General features: G+C 43.8%; 1 protein-coding gene across 5 annotated transcripts; it reads left to right on the plus strand.

The window, feature by feature from the left end:
- Nucleotides 1–39: 39 nt before the first annotated feature.
- Nucleotides 40–16423, plus strand: ago2 (argonaute RISC catalytic component 2). 5 transcript variants are annotated; one of them, XM_062529063.1, is made up of 20 exons: nucleotides 40–228; nucleotides 3248–3434; nucleotides 3719–3839; nucleotides 5032–5213; nucleotides 5679–5815; nucleotides 6111–6245; nucleotides 6518–6605; nucleotides 6809–6956; nucleotides 7287–7406; nucleotides 7882–8010; nucleotides 8519–8652; nucleotides 9045–9229; nucleotides 9770–9929; nucleotides 10357–10447; nucleotides 12366–12572; nucleotides 13691–13825; nucleotides 13941–14042; nucleotides 14286–14485; nucleotides 15096–15235; nucleotides 15981–16423. In XM_062529063.1, exons 1-19 carry the CDS (start codon nucleotides 204–206, stop codon nucleotides 15202–15204), a joined length of 2595 nt encoding a protein of 864 aa, XP_062385047.1. In that variant the 5' UTR covers nucleotides 40–203; the 3' UTR covers nucleotides 15205–15235; nucleotides 15981–16423. The 5 variants fall into 5 exon arrangements, with proteins under 5 accessions (XP_062385047.1, XP_062385046.1, XP_062385049.1 ...); XM_062529062.1 differs by having other exon boundaries at nucleotides 15984–16423; XM_062529065.1 differs by having other exon boundaries at nucleotides 12366–12560; nucleotides 15984–16423.
- Nucleotides 16424–17077: the final 654 nt, after the last annotated feature.

The following is a 17077-nucleotide window of genomic DNA, read 5'->3' on the forward strand; positions in this document are numbered from 1 at the left end:
ACCCTTGCCAGCCGGCCATTTTAGCAGGGGACAGGGGCAGGGATCAACAGCCTCTCGTGGAATATTTTAGTGTGTTAAACCTTTTGTCCCTGCCAGACCATACTGTTTTAAAGTAATTATTTACCAGTGCATGTGTTCCTATAGCTATTAATAACCGTAGTGGAATAACTGCAACTACACGGTGCTGCAGGAGGACGTCCAAAATGTATCCGAGTGGAGCAGCTGGGGGTAAGTAGCTAGCTCGCGAGTTAGCAAACATTTGCTTCCATAATTTCGCTAGCTAACATTAGCGAAGACACAATTGTCTTGGAGAACACGAATGCAAAGTACACGTGTGTAAATACTAACTACCTTTACAGTATGATATCGTAAGTAATACGAACAGGGTTTGCTGCTGCACTTGTCGCCGTATTGAAGATATAGGCCTAGTTGTTTTTCTTGCCATTAAGGTTGGCTAGTAGGCATTGTGCTAACATTAGCAATCTTACCATGCAAGCTACCATGTTAGCTAACTTAATCTGTTTTCATTAGGCGGTAAATTGCATACCTGGGTAACACTAACGAGCTTTAACTCGACACTTGGAAGGAGAGGAGTACCTTCGTATTTGTTCGATTTGTAGTTTTCCTCGTATTTTCGTGTTTGATAATTAGGAACATGTTGGGTAGGTAAAATCAGTTACTTAACTTAACTAGCCCGATACTTTTGCTAGCTTGTTAGAAAGCTCAATCTTTACTGAGTCCTGTTTTTGGCAACAGAAGAAACGCGTTTCTAGAATTAGCCAGTTGGCAAGTTAACACTAGCTACCTGTGTGGGCTCATCAACATTGCCAGCTGACTAGCTAAATTATTGTTAAGTTTAGTTACAGTCCTAACGTTGTAGATGATCCTAGGCAGTAGCACCATTCGAATGTAATGTTATCTGGCAGAAACGGACTCGTATCGCATGAAAAACTATTTAGAGGTGTCGTATATTCGGGGTGTTTCGATTTACTGTTGGTTTAACCTGAGTTAGCGTGGCAAGCTTATTTCATCGAGTTGATCTACTGAATCTGATTGTCCTGCTACTTGCAGTCGAGGCAATTAGCTGGCTACCTTGGTCAACAAAACGGCTTTCACCAATTGATTTGCTAGCCGTAACGTTGATGTTCCTTGAGATGTCCTATGCTTTATGTTGGGATTGTTGTTGGATTACCTAGTGCCCACAATCACGCTTAATTATCCAAACCATAACGTAGGAATTTGGACAGTTTCATCCGTACAAACGGCAACGTTAACGGCAGTTATTCTGCACTTAGCCTGACTACTCTGTCCCACTAATGCGAAGCCTTGGCACACAAATTACATTGCTGTGAATGCTTTCAAGGTTTATAACCAAGCCTGGTAGTAGTGTCCTCAGTTGCCTGACTAGTTTAAGGCGTGGTTGAAAAAGTTAACTTGACTTCCAGGTTTTTAAGTTGCTGGGGTGAACTTGTTGATAAGGCCCTCAGGGCGTCTTCTGTGATGTTGTTCTCAGAATCTCCTCGCGCAGGTTGCTGGTCAGTGGCCGATAAGGGCAAGGAGTCACAAAATTGCAAATGGTCCTCAGATCTTAAATGTATGAGTAGTGCATGTCGAGGCTCTCTGACTTCTATAAGGCCATCTATTAATGGCCTGTTCTCATCATATATATAAAAACATAAGTTGTTTCATTGTCTTTCTACGATTTTGGGCTATGTACGCAGTAAATAAACATACCTTGTTTGATTTTTTGGGGTCATGCTGTGTGGTAGTACATTTATGCTTTGGGGGATCTTGGTGCTGTTTTACTGAGGGCAAGTGAATTGTGTACCTGTTGCACAGAGAGATGCTGCTTACAGCAGCAGTTTGCTGTCCATCATAGTAAAGTTGTAGCGGGCGTCGACCAAATGTTAGTTACAGTTTTTAAGTGTCTAAAGATGTTTGAGTAACTAACTCGACCAGAAGTAATGCAAAATGATTTGTTGGCGATCTGGGCCATAAACCAGCTATGTTTTAAAGTAGGCCTACTTGTGTAAACACTTTCTTTCCTGCCCATAATTTATTTACAGGTGATGGCTGATATTTGTCGGCTAGGCAAAAATGAGGGAAGACTAAGTAGGTAGCATGTCATATCTGGTCATTTCATGTCTGGTCATGCATCACCCTTATAAAATACATGGAAAGTGGATAAGACAAAGGTTTGTTTAGACCTGGAGTGTCCGCAGTCCTTGCCTTGTTTTACTTGCGTCTCTGTAATGGTTTAATGATGACAAGTTAGGACTAGCATTTTCATATTTTTCATATTTTGGGTGAAGTAAGGAGCTGGTGTCTTGGTCATTTGTCGAATGTCAAGTTACGAAATGCAAGGCTTAAGTCTTACATAGTATGCGGTACTTGATCAGGGAGCTTGTAAATGAAATGTGTTTGTCTTTGACAACACAGAAGAGCCAAATCTCTCCTAGCTATGAAAAATGGGAGGTTAGAAAGTATTTTTAACTCCCTTGCATCCTTTTGTGCCATCAATTGTAACAGTCCAAGATGGTTGCGGCCAATTCAAGTTTATTACATTATGATGTAATAAACTATGATAATAAGGACGGTGTCCCACAAGTTGTTGAATGTTCATCTTCAAGGCGCTAGGTAGGACCACGGGACTGTCATGTTATTGTGCAAAATGTAGTTAAGTGGCACTTGTTGCTTTCAGGAAGCTTTTCCCTTTGTTTTGTTAAATGGTCAGTGTGTGTGTGTGCGTGTGTGTGTTAAACTGGGTAAACCCAGTCCGATCTGCCGGCGATTGGATTTCACCTTGCAGCACAGGCTGGAAACTTGCACATATCTCTCCTGCTTCCGTTACAAATTTGTGGGGGACCAATCACAAACTGGCCTATCCACCTGGGGTACCTGGATTGTTGGTCTGATTGTTTGAAGGGCGCTCCAAACGTTTTGAACGATGCTGCCTCTTGAGCAGTAGAAATACAGCGCAGACTCCAACAGATTGAGCTTTGACTGGTGGTAGCTAGGCTAAATGTGTGTTACTGTAGGAGTAAGAGTTTTAACAACAGACTCATAAAACAATTGTTTGCTTCCGCTCTGTGTAGTTTGGCATCTTTTCTTCCATATTTTAGGTAACTTAAAATTTGTGATCATGGCATGGAATTTGTGATCTTGTGAGATTCTTGGCCACTTGTCATTTGCCAGATCCTGAGTGGATGTGTTCAGTAAATGTGTGTGTGTGTGTTTGTTCCTCCAGATTCCTCTCCTCCCCCCCCTCCACCTCCAGAGTATGTGTTCAAACCCCCTCCGCGGCCGGACTTCGGCACCATGGGCCGGCCGATTAAGCTGCAGGCCAACTTCTTCGAGATGGAGATACCCAAATTGGAGGTGTACCATTACGACATCGACATCAAGCCCGAGAAATGCCCTAGAAGAGTCAATCGGTAGGGTCTACTTGTGAGAAGCGCCTCATTTGCACACTTTCTGTTGAAATATCTTTTGTTATATTTTGTTAAACTTGTGAAAGAAAATCCCGCACTCTGTCCATTACGCATGCATATTTATTTACAACGTTTTGGTCATAGACCTTCCTCAGGTGAATTACAAGTTTAACTGGGTAACCTATTCCGACGCACCTGTCCCTACAAAAGAGGTGTGCAAAAGCGTTTTGTAAACTGTTATATTTTGTTAAACATATTTTGTTTCGTTTCTCATTTTCTCCGTGTAGTGAAATTGTGGCGCACATGGTCCAGCACTTTAAAACACAGATCTTCGGAGATCGGAAGCCTGTCTACGATGGGAGAAAGAACCTCTACACAGCTATGCCATTGCCCATAGGGAGGGACAAAGTAAGTCTGATTCACTCTCACCTAGGGCTGGGCGACGATATATTGGATTAATTTGAAAGAATAGTTTGCAAATATGTGAAAAGTTTGAATCGCAAAAATCAAGGTTAGAAGTGCTCCTGCCGCGTCAGTTGAATGCCAGCACTTGCCATAGGTGCTTTGTTTGTCCAACCATACGGTTTTGGTGATAAATTGCATAGCAAGAAGCTCCATGCATACACATGCAAATGCTCACGACAACAGCGGTGTAGGCTCTGAATAAATCCTGCCTATGAAGCATAACATGTCAAGCATATATAATCGTCTTGCTGTTAAACAGCCAAAGGGAGCAGTGTGAGCCAAGAACCAATTAAATGTTGGAGGTGACTTGAGCAACATGGCAAAATAGGTCATTTAGGATTGATACAGATTTGCGCTCTTGGTGCTGGTCTACATGTTATCCTGATATGCCCTTTTCTCTGTCGTCCGTTTCTCTGAATCTATGAATGACTTATTCTTATTAATAGATCATGGGCCTGTTTTTAAGAACAGTCAAGTGTCTAAAATGAATCACATCCAAAATCCTACTTGTGGGATAGACTAGTCAGAATGGTATTGCCACCTACAGACTTTTTAAAAATTAGTTTTCATTGCTTGTTGTAAATACTAAAATGCGTAGCCTATAATGTTTGCCAAGGGCTGATATGACCAGTATGAGACATATAGCTCTGGAGATGTCTAGCCAATAGTATTAAAAATGAGAGTTAAAATGTTTAAATTATGTTTTGTTTTGAGTTGTGTTAGAGAGGGAAATATTCACAAATATGAATCATCCACAGCACAAAAACGATTTTAAGAAACAAACAAACAAACAAACAAACAAATAAAACCCATTTTTCTGCCATTTCGCTCAGCCCTACTCTCATCTAATCTAATGAGGTTGAAGCAGTCAGCATGCCATTTTACTGGTGGTGTTATTGTGCAATCAATAAAGTACATAGAACGCGCTCAACTAGCGAAATATTTAAGCTGACTGGATACTTGTGCCCATACGGAGTAAATCAAAGAAAGCGAGAGTACAGCACTCCTAGTCATGTATAACTTTTTTCTCTTTATTCTTGCCTGTCATTGTGCACCACACACATTTGGCAAGGACACCACTCCAGAGTATTGTGCTCTTAAGTGTGTTGACTGATGTGGGAATCTGCCTGCACAGGTGGAGCTTGAGGTGACCATCCCTGGGGAGGGGAAGGACAGGAGCTTCAAGGTGGCCATTAAGTGGGTGTCGTGTGTCAGCTTGCAAGCCCTCCACGAAGCGCTGTCTGGACGCCTGCCAAGTATTCCTTTCGAGACTATCCAGGCCCTGGATGTGGTCATGAGGCATTTGCCCTCAATGAAGTGAGTAAAATTGTGTGTGTGTGTCGAAATGTGTGTCTCTTCTATACACCCCGCCTTCACTGTCACTGGTGGAGGTAATGCCAGCAGATAAGAGAATGACCTCCCAAGGCTAACATGAAGCTGGCAGGGCCGGAAATCAAGTGTTCATACCGGTGTGGCTGATGCGCCAGACCAGGGGCCCTAGTTGATGCCACTCCCTGATGTTTGTCTGCATTTGTTGTCGTTGTTGCGTTTGAATGAGTCATCAGTAGAGCAGAATCAACTCGGAAGGGGCAGACACAGTTATAAGACTCGTTGTCCGAGTGTCCAATTAGGCCAAAATACACACTGTGTATATTTTCGCAAACAAATTGCATGTTAAGCGCCTGATTGGATATTTCAGCGGTACCCTGGAAGTGTGTGGATCATTTGAATGGACTCCTCTGTTTGTTTCCTCCCCCTCCCCTCCCCTCCCCCGCCCTGTAGTTACACCCCCGTCGGACGCTCCTTCTTCACCTCCTCAGAGGGCTGCTCCAACCCCCTAGGGGGCGGGAGAGAGGTCTGGTTTGGCTTCCACCAGTCTGTCAGACCCTCCTTGTGGAAAATGATGCTGAATATTGATGGTAGGTTGGAATACAATAACTATGATATAGAATGTATGGTGATATTTAGTTTGACTGCAGTAATATAATAGGAATAGTGTCAGGAATTGATAAGCAGCATGCAAAGTAATCAAAGAAGAATTGCTAGGAGGCTAATTGTGGTGTATTTATTATTTATTCTATATTTATGTATTTATAATATTATATCAGGAACAGTAGCACAACAAACTCTTCTGTCCTCAGTGTGTGCGCGTTTGTGAACTTGCAAGTACTTTGTGTGGGCCTAATTATGCTGTTTCTGAATTGTATTTTTCAGTGTCGGCCACTGCTTTCTACAAAGCCCAGCCTGTGATTGAGTTCATGTGTGAAGTTTTGGATTTCAAAAGCATTGAAGAACAACAGAAGCCCTTAACCGACTCCCAGAGAGTAAAGTTTACCAAGGAAATCAAAGGTGAGCTGTGTGCTTGGTCACCAGGGGTCAGGGGTCGCTGAAGGCACATCATGTGACGACCGATGACTGTGGTGCTTTGTATGATCTGCAGTTCATTTTCTTCCTCTACCGCCCCTACTGTTATCGCATACTATCTGTGTTGCGCTGCGATTTGTTTTTCATTGTTATGCAAGTTGTCATTTCTGAACATGTCTGTGTTTCTTGTGGATCTCCGCACTGCGTACTGCTGGCAAATTCTGCTGTGCTGATTGCACTGTTCCTCACTCCCGCAGGCCTGAAGGTTGAGATCACTCACTGTGGACAGATGAAGAGGAAGTACAGAGTATGCAATGTGACAAGAAGACCCGCCAGCCATCAGACGTAAGAGGCCCATCCCTCCATTTTTCTACTGTTGGCATACACACTGGCTTTACACTGCTGGCGTTCGGCCTGAATCACACTTTGGCTGAGTATAGTGTTGAATGGATGCCCTTTGTTAATGTTGTCAAGCGGTCTCTGTAGACGGTCTAAGTCTGTGCTGTAAGTGTTTTCTGAGTCTGTTCTTTTTTTTTTGTTGTGAACAGATTCCCTCTGCAGCAGGAGAATGGCCAGACCATTGAATGCACTGTAGCTCAGTACTTCAAAGACAAGTACAAACTGGTGCTGAGGTATCCTCACCTGCCATGCCTACAGGTGGGGCAGGAGCAGAAGCACACATACCTTCCTCTTGAGGTGAGTTGACCCATCTACGTTGCCTTCACCTGAAAGAGATGTGAATCATTCCGTGAGAAATATCATATCATAACATAGTTCTTAGAAAGCAGAACTGTTGACTGTTTATGTTGTCTGTATCATCCCTGTTGAGGTTTGACTTAATGTGAGCTGACCCCAAGTAACCTCCACAAGATTTCCCCTTGTTAAGCTTAGCCGGAGAGCTCATGTAGTCAGTTAGTCAAGCGTTAAATAGGATAGATAGGCCAGATTCCAAGGAGGAGGGTTTCACTAGCTTTGTGGTTGTGTACTGTGTTTGGTGTTCTAACTTTCCATGCTGACTCCTTTCAGGTGTGCAACATAGTTGCGGGGCAGAGGTGCATAAAGAAGCTGACTGACAATCAGACCTCCACTATGATCCGCGCCACTGCCCGGTCCGCACCTGACCGCCAAGACGAGATCAGCAAGCTGGTGAGTCTGCTGTGGGGTGGCACCCCCAGTCCTCCTCCTCTCCTGAAGGAGCATGCAACACCAAGCCTGCTTGAGCTCCCCTGATTATAACTGTAGTTTTCACCGTCTCAAGCTGTTATGAGCTGAAGAATGTGGCTTCCTGTTCTTGATTAGATCAACACTTAAGCCAATTAAGGCCTTGAGGATCCTTATGTCTTTAGTGGCATGGAAGGTCATGGAGTCTCTTGGCTTTTTACAAAGGGCAGTAATCAACTCATTTGTAGAGGCATCACCTGTTGGAATCTTGGCAAAGTAAACCAAAAACATGAAAAAGTATTAATCAGCTAACTGAAGCACGTACTTGCTACAGTATATAAGAACCCCCAATGAGTCATCCACACTCAAGCATCAGCAGACATAATTTTTAAATGGGCAAATCCAATCCTTGTTTGTGCAATGCAATGCAATGACCTCCGCTTTTCTCCTCTCCGTGCAGATGAGAAGTGCCAACTTTAACACTGATCCTTACGTTCGTGAGTTTGGGGTGATGGTGAGAGACGAGATGACGGAGGTCAACGGCCGTGTCCTCCAAGCCCCATCGATCCTCTATGGGGGCCGGGTATGTGTGAGTCTCACTTTGTAATATTTCTCTATGTTTGTACTAGTCATAGTAGAATTCTACACCATCATGACATCCACAAGTATTTACACTTACACACTCACTCCAGTTAATAGTCAGTGTTTATATTGTGCATCATGTAAGCATTTTATGGTCTGCATGTAGAGTTATAGAAATCTAAAACATGCTGCTTACTAGATGGTAACAGTCACACAAGTGGAATCTCAGATAATGCATCATATTGAAAGCATTTTGCTCCATCAGTTAATCTGTACAAGTTGTAGTTAAACAATTTTGTGTGCAATGTTTTTGTTCCATTTTGTGAGTGCTCCAGTCATCTCAGGGTTCCTACCTGAGGCGAATGCCGACAGAAAAACACCATAGGAACTCTATAGTTCTTGAAGTAGCCTCTGTAGTTATAAGTAGTTATGAGAACTGTATTCCTGTAACTGTTCTCTGAATGTCCCTGTATTCTCCCTTGAACTCTGTTGAATTCTTGCCTGGTGTGTTGCAGAACAAAGCAATAGCCACCCCGATCCAGGGCGTGTGGGACATGAGGAATAAGCAGTTCCACACAGGGATCGAGATCAAGGTTTGGGCCATCGCGTGCTTCGCCCCCCAGAGGCAGTGCACAGAGCTGCTGCTTAAGTAAGCCAAGCCCCACACCACACCGCACCAGCAAATAGGCCAGACGTTTTTTTGTTACACTCACTTTCTCAAAAACACTGCCGTGAAACGAGCATTGTTCCCTGACTGTGAGCTTTTGATGTTGCAAGTAACAAGTTCCAAATTTGATACAAATGGCTTCTTGTATACCAGGAATATTTTGGGTACACCCCTTCCTTGAACCTTGGAAAGTTTCTTACTGTGTTTTTTTTGAGAAACCATACCTGCATATCAAAAGAGGCTTAAAGAAATGACTTCCCAGGAGAGATTTATAGCATTGTCTTTAAGAGGGGTACATTACATGTTGATGTAGTTGCGGACTTCAGTAGTGACTTCATGTCTCTCTAACTGTCGAACGTTTGCTCATTTTCCAGGGCGTTCACAGACCAGCTGCGCAAGATCTCTCGGGACGCTGGCATGCCCATCCAGGGCCAGCCCTGCTTCTGCAAGTACGCCCAGGGAGCCGACAGTGTGGAGCCCATGTTCAAGCACCTCAAGTACACCTACCAGGGCCTGCAGCTCGTGGTGGTCATTCTGCCTGGCAAGACCCCGGTCTACGGTGAGCTTGCCTGTCCTTGGGCCCCTTCTATAATTGGGTGTCTCTTATCTGCCTTTAATCTGTGCAATTATGTTATGTTACATATTCTGTTTATTGTGCTTATTGTGAATGTGTGAAATGACATCAATGTCTTATGTAGCTTTGAGGTCAAAACATTTTGCCCATTGAGTTGAAGGGAAGGGAACTTGAGCAGGGGAAAAACATCTTGATGTATTACGTCTCCTCTAAAAATCACCACTGTTGATGGATGGCTGTTTAAAGCCCAATTCAAACCAAAGATTCCCGACACGACAAGACTGAGTTGCAGTGGTGTGAATTAGAAGTTGCACATAGTTGCAAGCCGTCGCAAGGCGTCGCAGAGCATTAAACACGTTGAGTCGCAGTCGCAAGGTTTTAGAACGTCGCGGCTCGGCTCGTCTCGGCTCGTCTCGTCGGGAATCTTTGGTCTGAACCCTATTTAAGACTACGTTCGGGACTTTCTGTTTTGAACCTGTATACTGTATGTGTGCCTACACTTGACTCGTTGTTCTCGTCCTGCAGCGGAGGTGAAGCGTGTGGGTGACACAGTGCTGGGCATGGCCACCCAGTGTGTGCAGGTGAAGAATGTCCTGAAGACCACACCGCAGACCCTCTCCAACCTCTGCCTGAAGATCAACGTCAAGCTCGGAGGAGTCAACAACATCCTGCTCCCACAGGGCAGGTCAGTGTCACTCGAAATGCCAACACCAGGATCTTGTCGTGCTATCTGCAGAGGCGGACATTCCTGGTTCCAGAGAGTAAAAGTCCTGCCATATATTCTTTCTACCTGTGCACCTAACACAGGTGATATCACTAATTATCTGATCTACCTGGCAGCTAATTAGGATGAGCTGGTTTATGACAATCAAAATGGTTGGATCAAATACTTGGCAGGACTTTTACTCTCTGGACCCAGGATGTCCACCTCTGGTTATGTGTTTTCATGATTTTATATTTGGTATTCATGGGATACTTCCTCTTGCATACTTTTGAAATGTTTGTCATGTTGAAACACTTGAAGTGTTTTTGTGAGTCCTTTTTTTGGATTAATGATCTAATAGGGATTCATAATCACTAAGCAGCGCTACGGATTTGTGTTATGTGTGCAGGCCACTGGTGTTCCAGCAGCCTGTTATCTTCCTGGGGGCAGATGTCACACACCCCCCAGCTGGAGATGGGAAGAAGCCCTCTATTGCTGCGGTAAGGCAAATCTTAAGAACAATTCATGTACAATGCTATGAAAAAAAGACACCATTATTGACGACTTACATCCTCACACAGGTGCTTGTGTTCCTGTTCTTTCATCTCTCGTGTCATACCGTAATTTCCCGACTATTAGCCGTGGCTTATACGTTGATTTTGCAAATTATTTTTCAGCTTTTAGGTCAAAACAGGGGATATGGTTAATATGGTGTTGATTTGTTTTTTTTTTCTTTTAACTTGCATAAAACACTGCCCTGCGGCCAGGGCTGTACGCTAAGCTTTTTCACTAGGAGCACAGGTGCTCCTAAATGAAAAAGTTTAGGAGCACAGAAAGAAATTTAGGAGCACTATGAAATTTCCTTGAAAACCTCCTTGCCTTAAGCAGGATACAGATCATTCACAGCAGTGGCAATCACAGTCTCTGCTCAAACCCTACACACACAGAAAATGGCTTGTCTTGTTTCTATTTCATATTTTGAATTCAGAATTTGTATACATTTTGTTATCAATTTATAGCATTTTAGGATCTGCATAATTACTTATAGCTTAAAATATTCAGTAAACTGAATACTTCATATTGATTACACTGTAATGATATTACAGGGGTGGTGTGTAGGTCTAATTGAGTGCCTGTCACTTTAAGATGTACGTGAACATAATTAGGTTTCATTCGGTTTTAGGAAAAGAGTCAAGCATAGTTGAAGGATACATCATGTTTTCATTAGATAACTTAAATGTTCAAAAAACGAACAAAGGTAAAGACAAATATTTCTGGTGTAATAGAAAAGATGAGTGTCCACTGTCCAGTAACGTTAACTTCTATGATTTAGGTAGCCTACCATGGCATGGCATCGTGAGTGTTGTCACTTTTTCCTTGGTCATGTTTAATTGGCTGGGTGCTTAACTTACTCTACCATGACTCGTCTTGGAGTTTGGTAGGCTATATGTGTTATATCCAATGAGTGACAACCAGAGCTCAAAATAAAACGTTACGGTATTCTCCTGATAACGTTAGTGGAATGGAATTAATGTGAATGTAACCTCCATACAAAGACGCAGAGTGGCTATATGATGCGCACATTTGCAATGAAAATGTTCCGCCTTTTTAAAGCAGGTGTAGCCTACACCAAATCGTGGTTAAATCCATCATTTAGACAACAGAATCAGTCGGATTTCTCTCATAGAAGTCAACCAGGCCTATGTCAAATGCAGGCTGGGGTGACGCTAACACGGTTTCCACACCGTGTTTATCAACCGTGATAATAATAATATTTGAAATGAACACGGTAATTGTATAGGCTATATAGTCAACAGGTTTGCCGTTTCAACGGTAGGCTAATCGCTACAAAGTCACCAACTGATAACGAACAGATTGAAGAAAAAGAAGAATGGTTTTGGAGTGACATTTCTTGCGTGTGTGAGAGACAGCGAGGTTGATGCTGAAAGCGTGAGTTTCCAGCCAGGAGCGTTAGAGTTGTCAACTATGACATTGGTATACAGATGCGCGAAATTTGTACTAGCTTATACTTTGATCCACTTGGTGTGGATTTTTAGGAGCAAAATGCGAATAAAAGGGTTGAATTCAGTACTAGCACCTGTGCTCCCATTTCATATTTTCAAGTAGCACAAATATATATTTCCTCGCATTTGCGACGAGGTGCTCGCAGTGTACAGCCCTGCCTGCGGCTTATAAACACAATACGGCTTATATGAGGGAAATTACTCTCTAAAACGGATAGTTCCAGTCCTTGATTGTGATTGGCTGAATCGCGTTCGATGCCGTTGTAAATATCACGATAACCTCACACCTTGACCACATTTCGTTCTATAGTAATGCGCTACCACAAAAGTAGCACATATATGAGGGAAATGACTGTAATCCTCACCTCTTCTGTTGTCTGCGTGATGTTTGCAGGTGGTGGGCAGCATGGACGCCCACCCGAGCCGCTACTGTGCCACGGTCCGCGTGCAGCAGCACCGGCAGGACATCATCCAGGACCTCGCCACCATGGTGCGGGAGCTGCTCATCCAGTTCTACAAGTCCACCCGCTTTAAGCCCACCCGCATCATCTACTACCGCGATGGCATTTCCGAGGGCCAGTTCAACCAGGTGAGCCCACAGGTGACTCTACCCCTTGTCCTTCACTCTTTTTTTATGCATGAGGTGTACTGTTTAATCTGCTGGACAGGGCCCTTATTTACAAAGCATTTTTAGCTTACAACTAATAGTACTCCTAAAGCGCACTAAAACATTTTAGCTAGGAGTTTTCTCTTAAAAGTTGTTCACAAAGCCTCTCAGACCTACTTTTAGTAAGGAGAAAGGACAACTCCTAAGATAAAAGCTCCGTTGACATCATTACTCATGCACAGGCTTGATTTAGTGACCACCATGATTAGCTGACGATTATAACGCGGGAATGATGGCAAAAGCCTCCCCTACGATGAAGTTGAGTGACAGGTGTTAGGTCTTAGCTGGTGAGAATGCGTGCGCTGTCAGACTGTGAAGGATGGAAGATGATGAATAAATAGGCATAGCCTAAATTAAAGCAAGAGCAAAGAGAGTAAAGCAAATAGCCTAGGAGCATAATGAAACACTATGGACTGGAGCAGTATCTTTGCAACATGTTTTAAATGAATCTGTATGAAAACACGTAGCCTACATTCGCAAAGAGGAGAAACAATTTAATTTAAGCCTACAGTGAGACGTTACATTTAGTTTACATGCAATGGTGGTTTTGGTTGTCGGTGACGTTATTGCACACTAGTTGCAATGCACAATTATTCCTTCGCATGACCGCTTCTGTAACCACACGTTCATTTCAAAACATCGCGACGTGTATGCCACCTCAAGCTGTTTGTGAATAGGTCTTAGAGAGTTAGAAGTCCTCGAATTCCTTTAAGCTGTCTTAGACTTAGGAACTACTTTTAGGCTTAAAATGCTTCGTGAATTACTTTTAGTGAAAAAAAATTACGAGTCTTAAAGTTAGTGTTAGAGTCTTAAAGAGTGACACAAAGAGTTACTTTTAGCCTTAGGAGTTACTTTTAGCCTTAAAATTCTTTGTGAATACGGGCCCAGTTGTGAAGATTTTTTTCTTGTTCAGCTTGTGTTGAGATGTATTAGATGTTCAGCCTGTGTTGATGTATGGATGATTTCTGTCACATGATCATAAGACTTATTGATTATCAAAGCGAGCTCTGGCGGGTATTATCTTCTGAAAGATGTATGGTGCTTGCGCGCAGGTCCTCCAACATGAGTTGCTAGCTATCCGAGAGGCGTGCATCAAGCTGGAGAAGGACTACCAGCCGGGCATCACCTTTGTGGTGGTGCAGAAGAGACACCACACCAGGCTCTTCTGCATGGACAGGAATGAGCGGGTGGGTCATCTGGGCTAGTGCGATAAACTGGCAAATTTTATTTTTTAAAGATCTTTTGAGGGAGCCCTATTTTTGTTATTTTTTTTTATTTAAATTGCTTTACTTTTATTCCCAGGTGGGAAAGAGTGGCAACATACCTGCAGGCACCACAGTGGACACCAAAATCACTCACCCATCAGAGTTTGACTTCTACCTCTGTAGCCATGCAGGCATCCAGGTAGCTGCTGCAATGCGTCCATCATATTTGTGCAACCTCAGTGTTCTATTCTCACTACGCTGTAGAGATCTTTGTCCAGTAGCGTCAAATACATTTTCTGCCTCATCGGGCCATTGTACTGTACATACATTGTGTTTTTGCCATTTGTGTGCAAAAGCATAAGCTTCTTAATCAGAATGGTGTTTTTAAACCGACGCCCTGATGCTGTCCTTAATCCACGCTCCTCGCTCCCCCTGTCTCCAGGGCACCAGTCGGCCCTCGCATTACCACGTGCTGTGGGACGACAACCACTTTACGTCGGACGAGCTGCAGGTGCTCACCTACCAGCTGTGCCACACCTACGTGCGCTGCACCCGCTCCGTGTCCATCCCCGCGCCAGCCTACTACGCTCACCTGGTGGCGTTCCGCGCCCGCTACCATCTGGTGGACAAGGAGCACGACAGGTGGGTGAAGAGAGCAGAGACACTCACTCAGAGACGGTCTTTCGTAACAAGACGTGTTTTGGGGGAGAGGATTTATTACAAGCCTTCCCAATTATTTTGAATTTTTGAAAGTGATTCAATCTGGGAGAATACTTAACATGGTGCAATTTTGCCAACTTGTGATTCTAATTCCGTCCTTGCAACATCCAAGATTTTTGGACCATGGTTTCCTGGAGTTTGCTATGAGTTTCCAGAATATTGCTAGGCTAGTATCAGAATCATAAACTGGTTCAATTTCACCAGACGGGGTGAAAACGTACTGCACTATGTGAAGGGTTTTCCTAGATTGCATCATGTTTATTCTAAACAAAGATTATAGATTTACGTTGAGTCATTTAGCAGATGCATTTATCTAAAGCAAATTTAAAGAATTCATCAAGGTACACTGCAACAAGGACATGTTCGTGCTACAATACGTTTTATAAAGGTGATAAGTTATTTTGGGATTATTTGAAACAAAAAATTCCCCAGGTGCCTAGCCACCTGTGAGGATTAAAGGCTAGTGATCCAGACTGAACACTAGGTGGCAGTGTGAACCTTTGGCTTAATGTTTCGGTGTGTCTTTTGGCAGTGCGGAGGGCAGCCATACATCAGGCCAGAGCAACGGACGGGACCAGCAGGCCCTGGCCAAGGCGGTGCAGATCCACCAGGACACGCTGCGCACCATGTACTTTGCCTGAGCGCCAGCCAAAGTCGGCGGATCAGCCGTGGGTAAGCTGGATGGAGCGTGCTTCTCTGATCTACTTGACAGAGTGTGTTTGTGCTTGTTTGTCTGCCTGTATATATTCTTGTGTGCCTTTTGGAATGATCGGGGAAAAAAGAGGTAGTTGTGCTGCATTGTTTTGGGTGTGTAACATTGGGTGTGTAACATCCGGTTCATGTTGTAGAGAATCCGACGTGTTTGCTTTTGCTTTGCCTGCCTCATGGCAACATGTCCATAGACAAGAAATATAAGTCTGCGTGGCACAAGGGCTAGACGTGTATCTGGAAAATGAATGTTAATGTTGTAAGACAGGCTAATGACATTCCAGTGACTCAATTTTTCTGTGTCTGTCTCCCCACCCCCTCTTTCTGTCTCTCTCTGACTCTCTCGCTCACACACACCCACACACATACTCGTACTCATTTTTGTGCTCATTTTTGTTCTCTTTCTCTTTCTCAACTGTTTTCTAAACTAAATTATGTGTCTCTCTCTCTCTCTCTCTCTCTCTCTCTCTCTCTCTCTCTCTCTCTCTCCCCCCCTCTCCCCCTCCCTCCCTCCCTCCCTCCCTCTCTCTCTCTCTCTCTCTCTCTCTCTCTCTCTCTCTCTCTCTCTCTCTCTCTCTCTCTCCCTCTCCATCTCTCTCTCTGCATCTCTGTGTCTCTCTCTCTCTCTCTCTCTCTCTCTCTCCCTCTCCATCTCTCTCTCTGCATCTCTGTGTCTCTCTCTCTCTCTCTGTCTCTCTCTCTGCCCTAGCAGCACTTAGGGCAGCATCGCACCAGGAAGGAATGAACTATGGATCTAAAAAGACCCAGATCTGCCTCTCCCCTGGCCCCCTTGTGCTCTATGGACTTCTTCAGAACAGGTTACACAGCGCCATGTCTGAGACCCCACATGGACAGACAAACAAACAAACAAACAAAACAAAACAAAACAAAACAACTTTCCCCCCGTTGCACTCCCAAAAGGCCACAACATGTATTCCAAAATCCAAACTAACTCAGCCACCCCCACCCCATCTAAACATCTAATGGATGTGATGCAGGGCCATGTAAAGAAGGGGTCATTGCTAAATTGTGTGTGCGTGCGTGTGTGTGCGTGTGTGTTTTTCTTTTTATATATATATATGTTTATTGTAAATGTTTTATATTTGTACATGTAGGGGCTGACTTGTTTACATAGGAGAGCAATCCTATCCAGAATCCCTTTTACACTGACGATGGTGTTTAGTATCTTGAGTGGACTGGGGTGGGGGGGGGGGTGGGTTTTACATTGACCTGATTGTAACCGTTGGCGACTCAGTCCTATGTGTGCAGTGCACTCACAGACCTAAGGGGCATGAACTTGAAAGGGCATGAATTATGTAGCTATGCTGTTTGGAAGGCAGTCAAGTCCTCCCTGCTTCCCATGTAGAAGAAGATTTTAACCAGCAACGTGCCCCTGAAAAGCGGCATACGGCGCATGCCATAAGTACTTAATCAGCGTGTGTGTGTGTGTGTAACAGAACTTCATCAGTTAGTGTCATTTGACAGCCTGTTTAGACCTACTGTATTCGCCCTTCATGCAAGGTGACCAAAAAAACAGGCTTTTTTTTTGCCAGACTGAATGCTACAATTTCATCTGATGAAATGGTGGACTGCTAAGCTATGAATTGAAAGGCAAAGAAAACTGTAATGTGGAAAAACAAGATATTGGCTCTCTACAGAGCTTGGGGAGGACGAATCAGAAATGATGGTGGTTAAATTATGTGCGAAAAGGATCTGACCTCCATTTGTTTTATACCCCCCCTCCCCCCACCCACTTTGGATTTGTTTGTACAATCAGTAAGTGGTCCTCCCTTGTGGGAGGCTTCG

This window comes from Sardina pilchardus, chromosome 24, assembly GCF_963854185.1.
Source record: "Sardina pilchardus chromosome 24, fSarPil1.1, whole genome shotgun sequence".
NCBI classification, from domain to species: Eukaryota; Metazoa; Chordata; class Actinopteri; order Clupeiformes; family Clupeidae; genus Sardina; species Sardina pilchardus.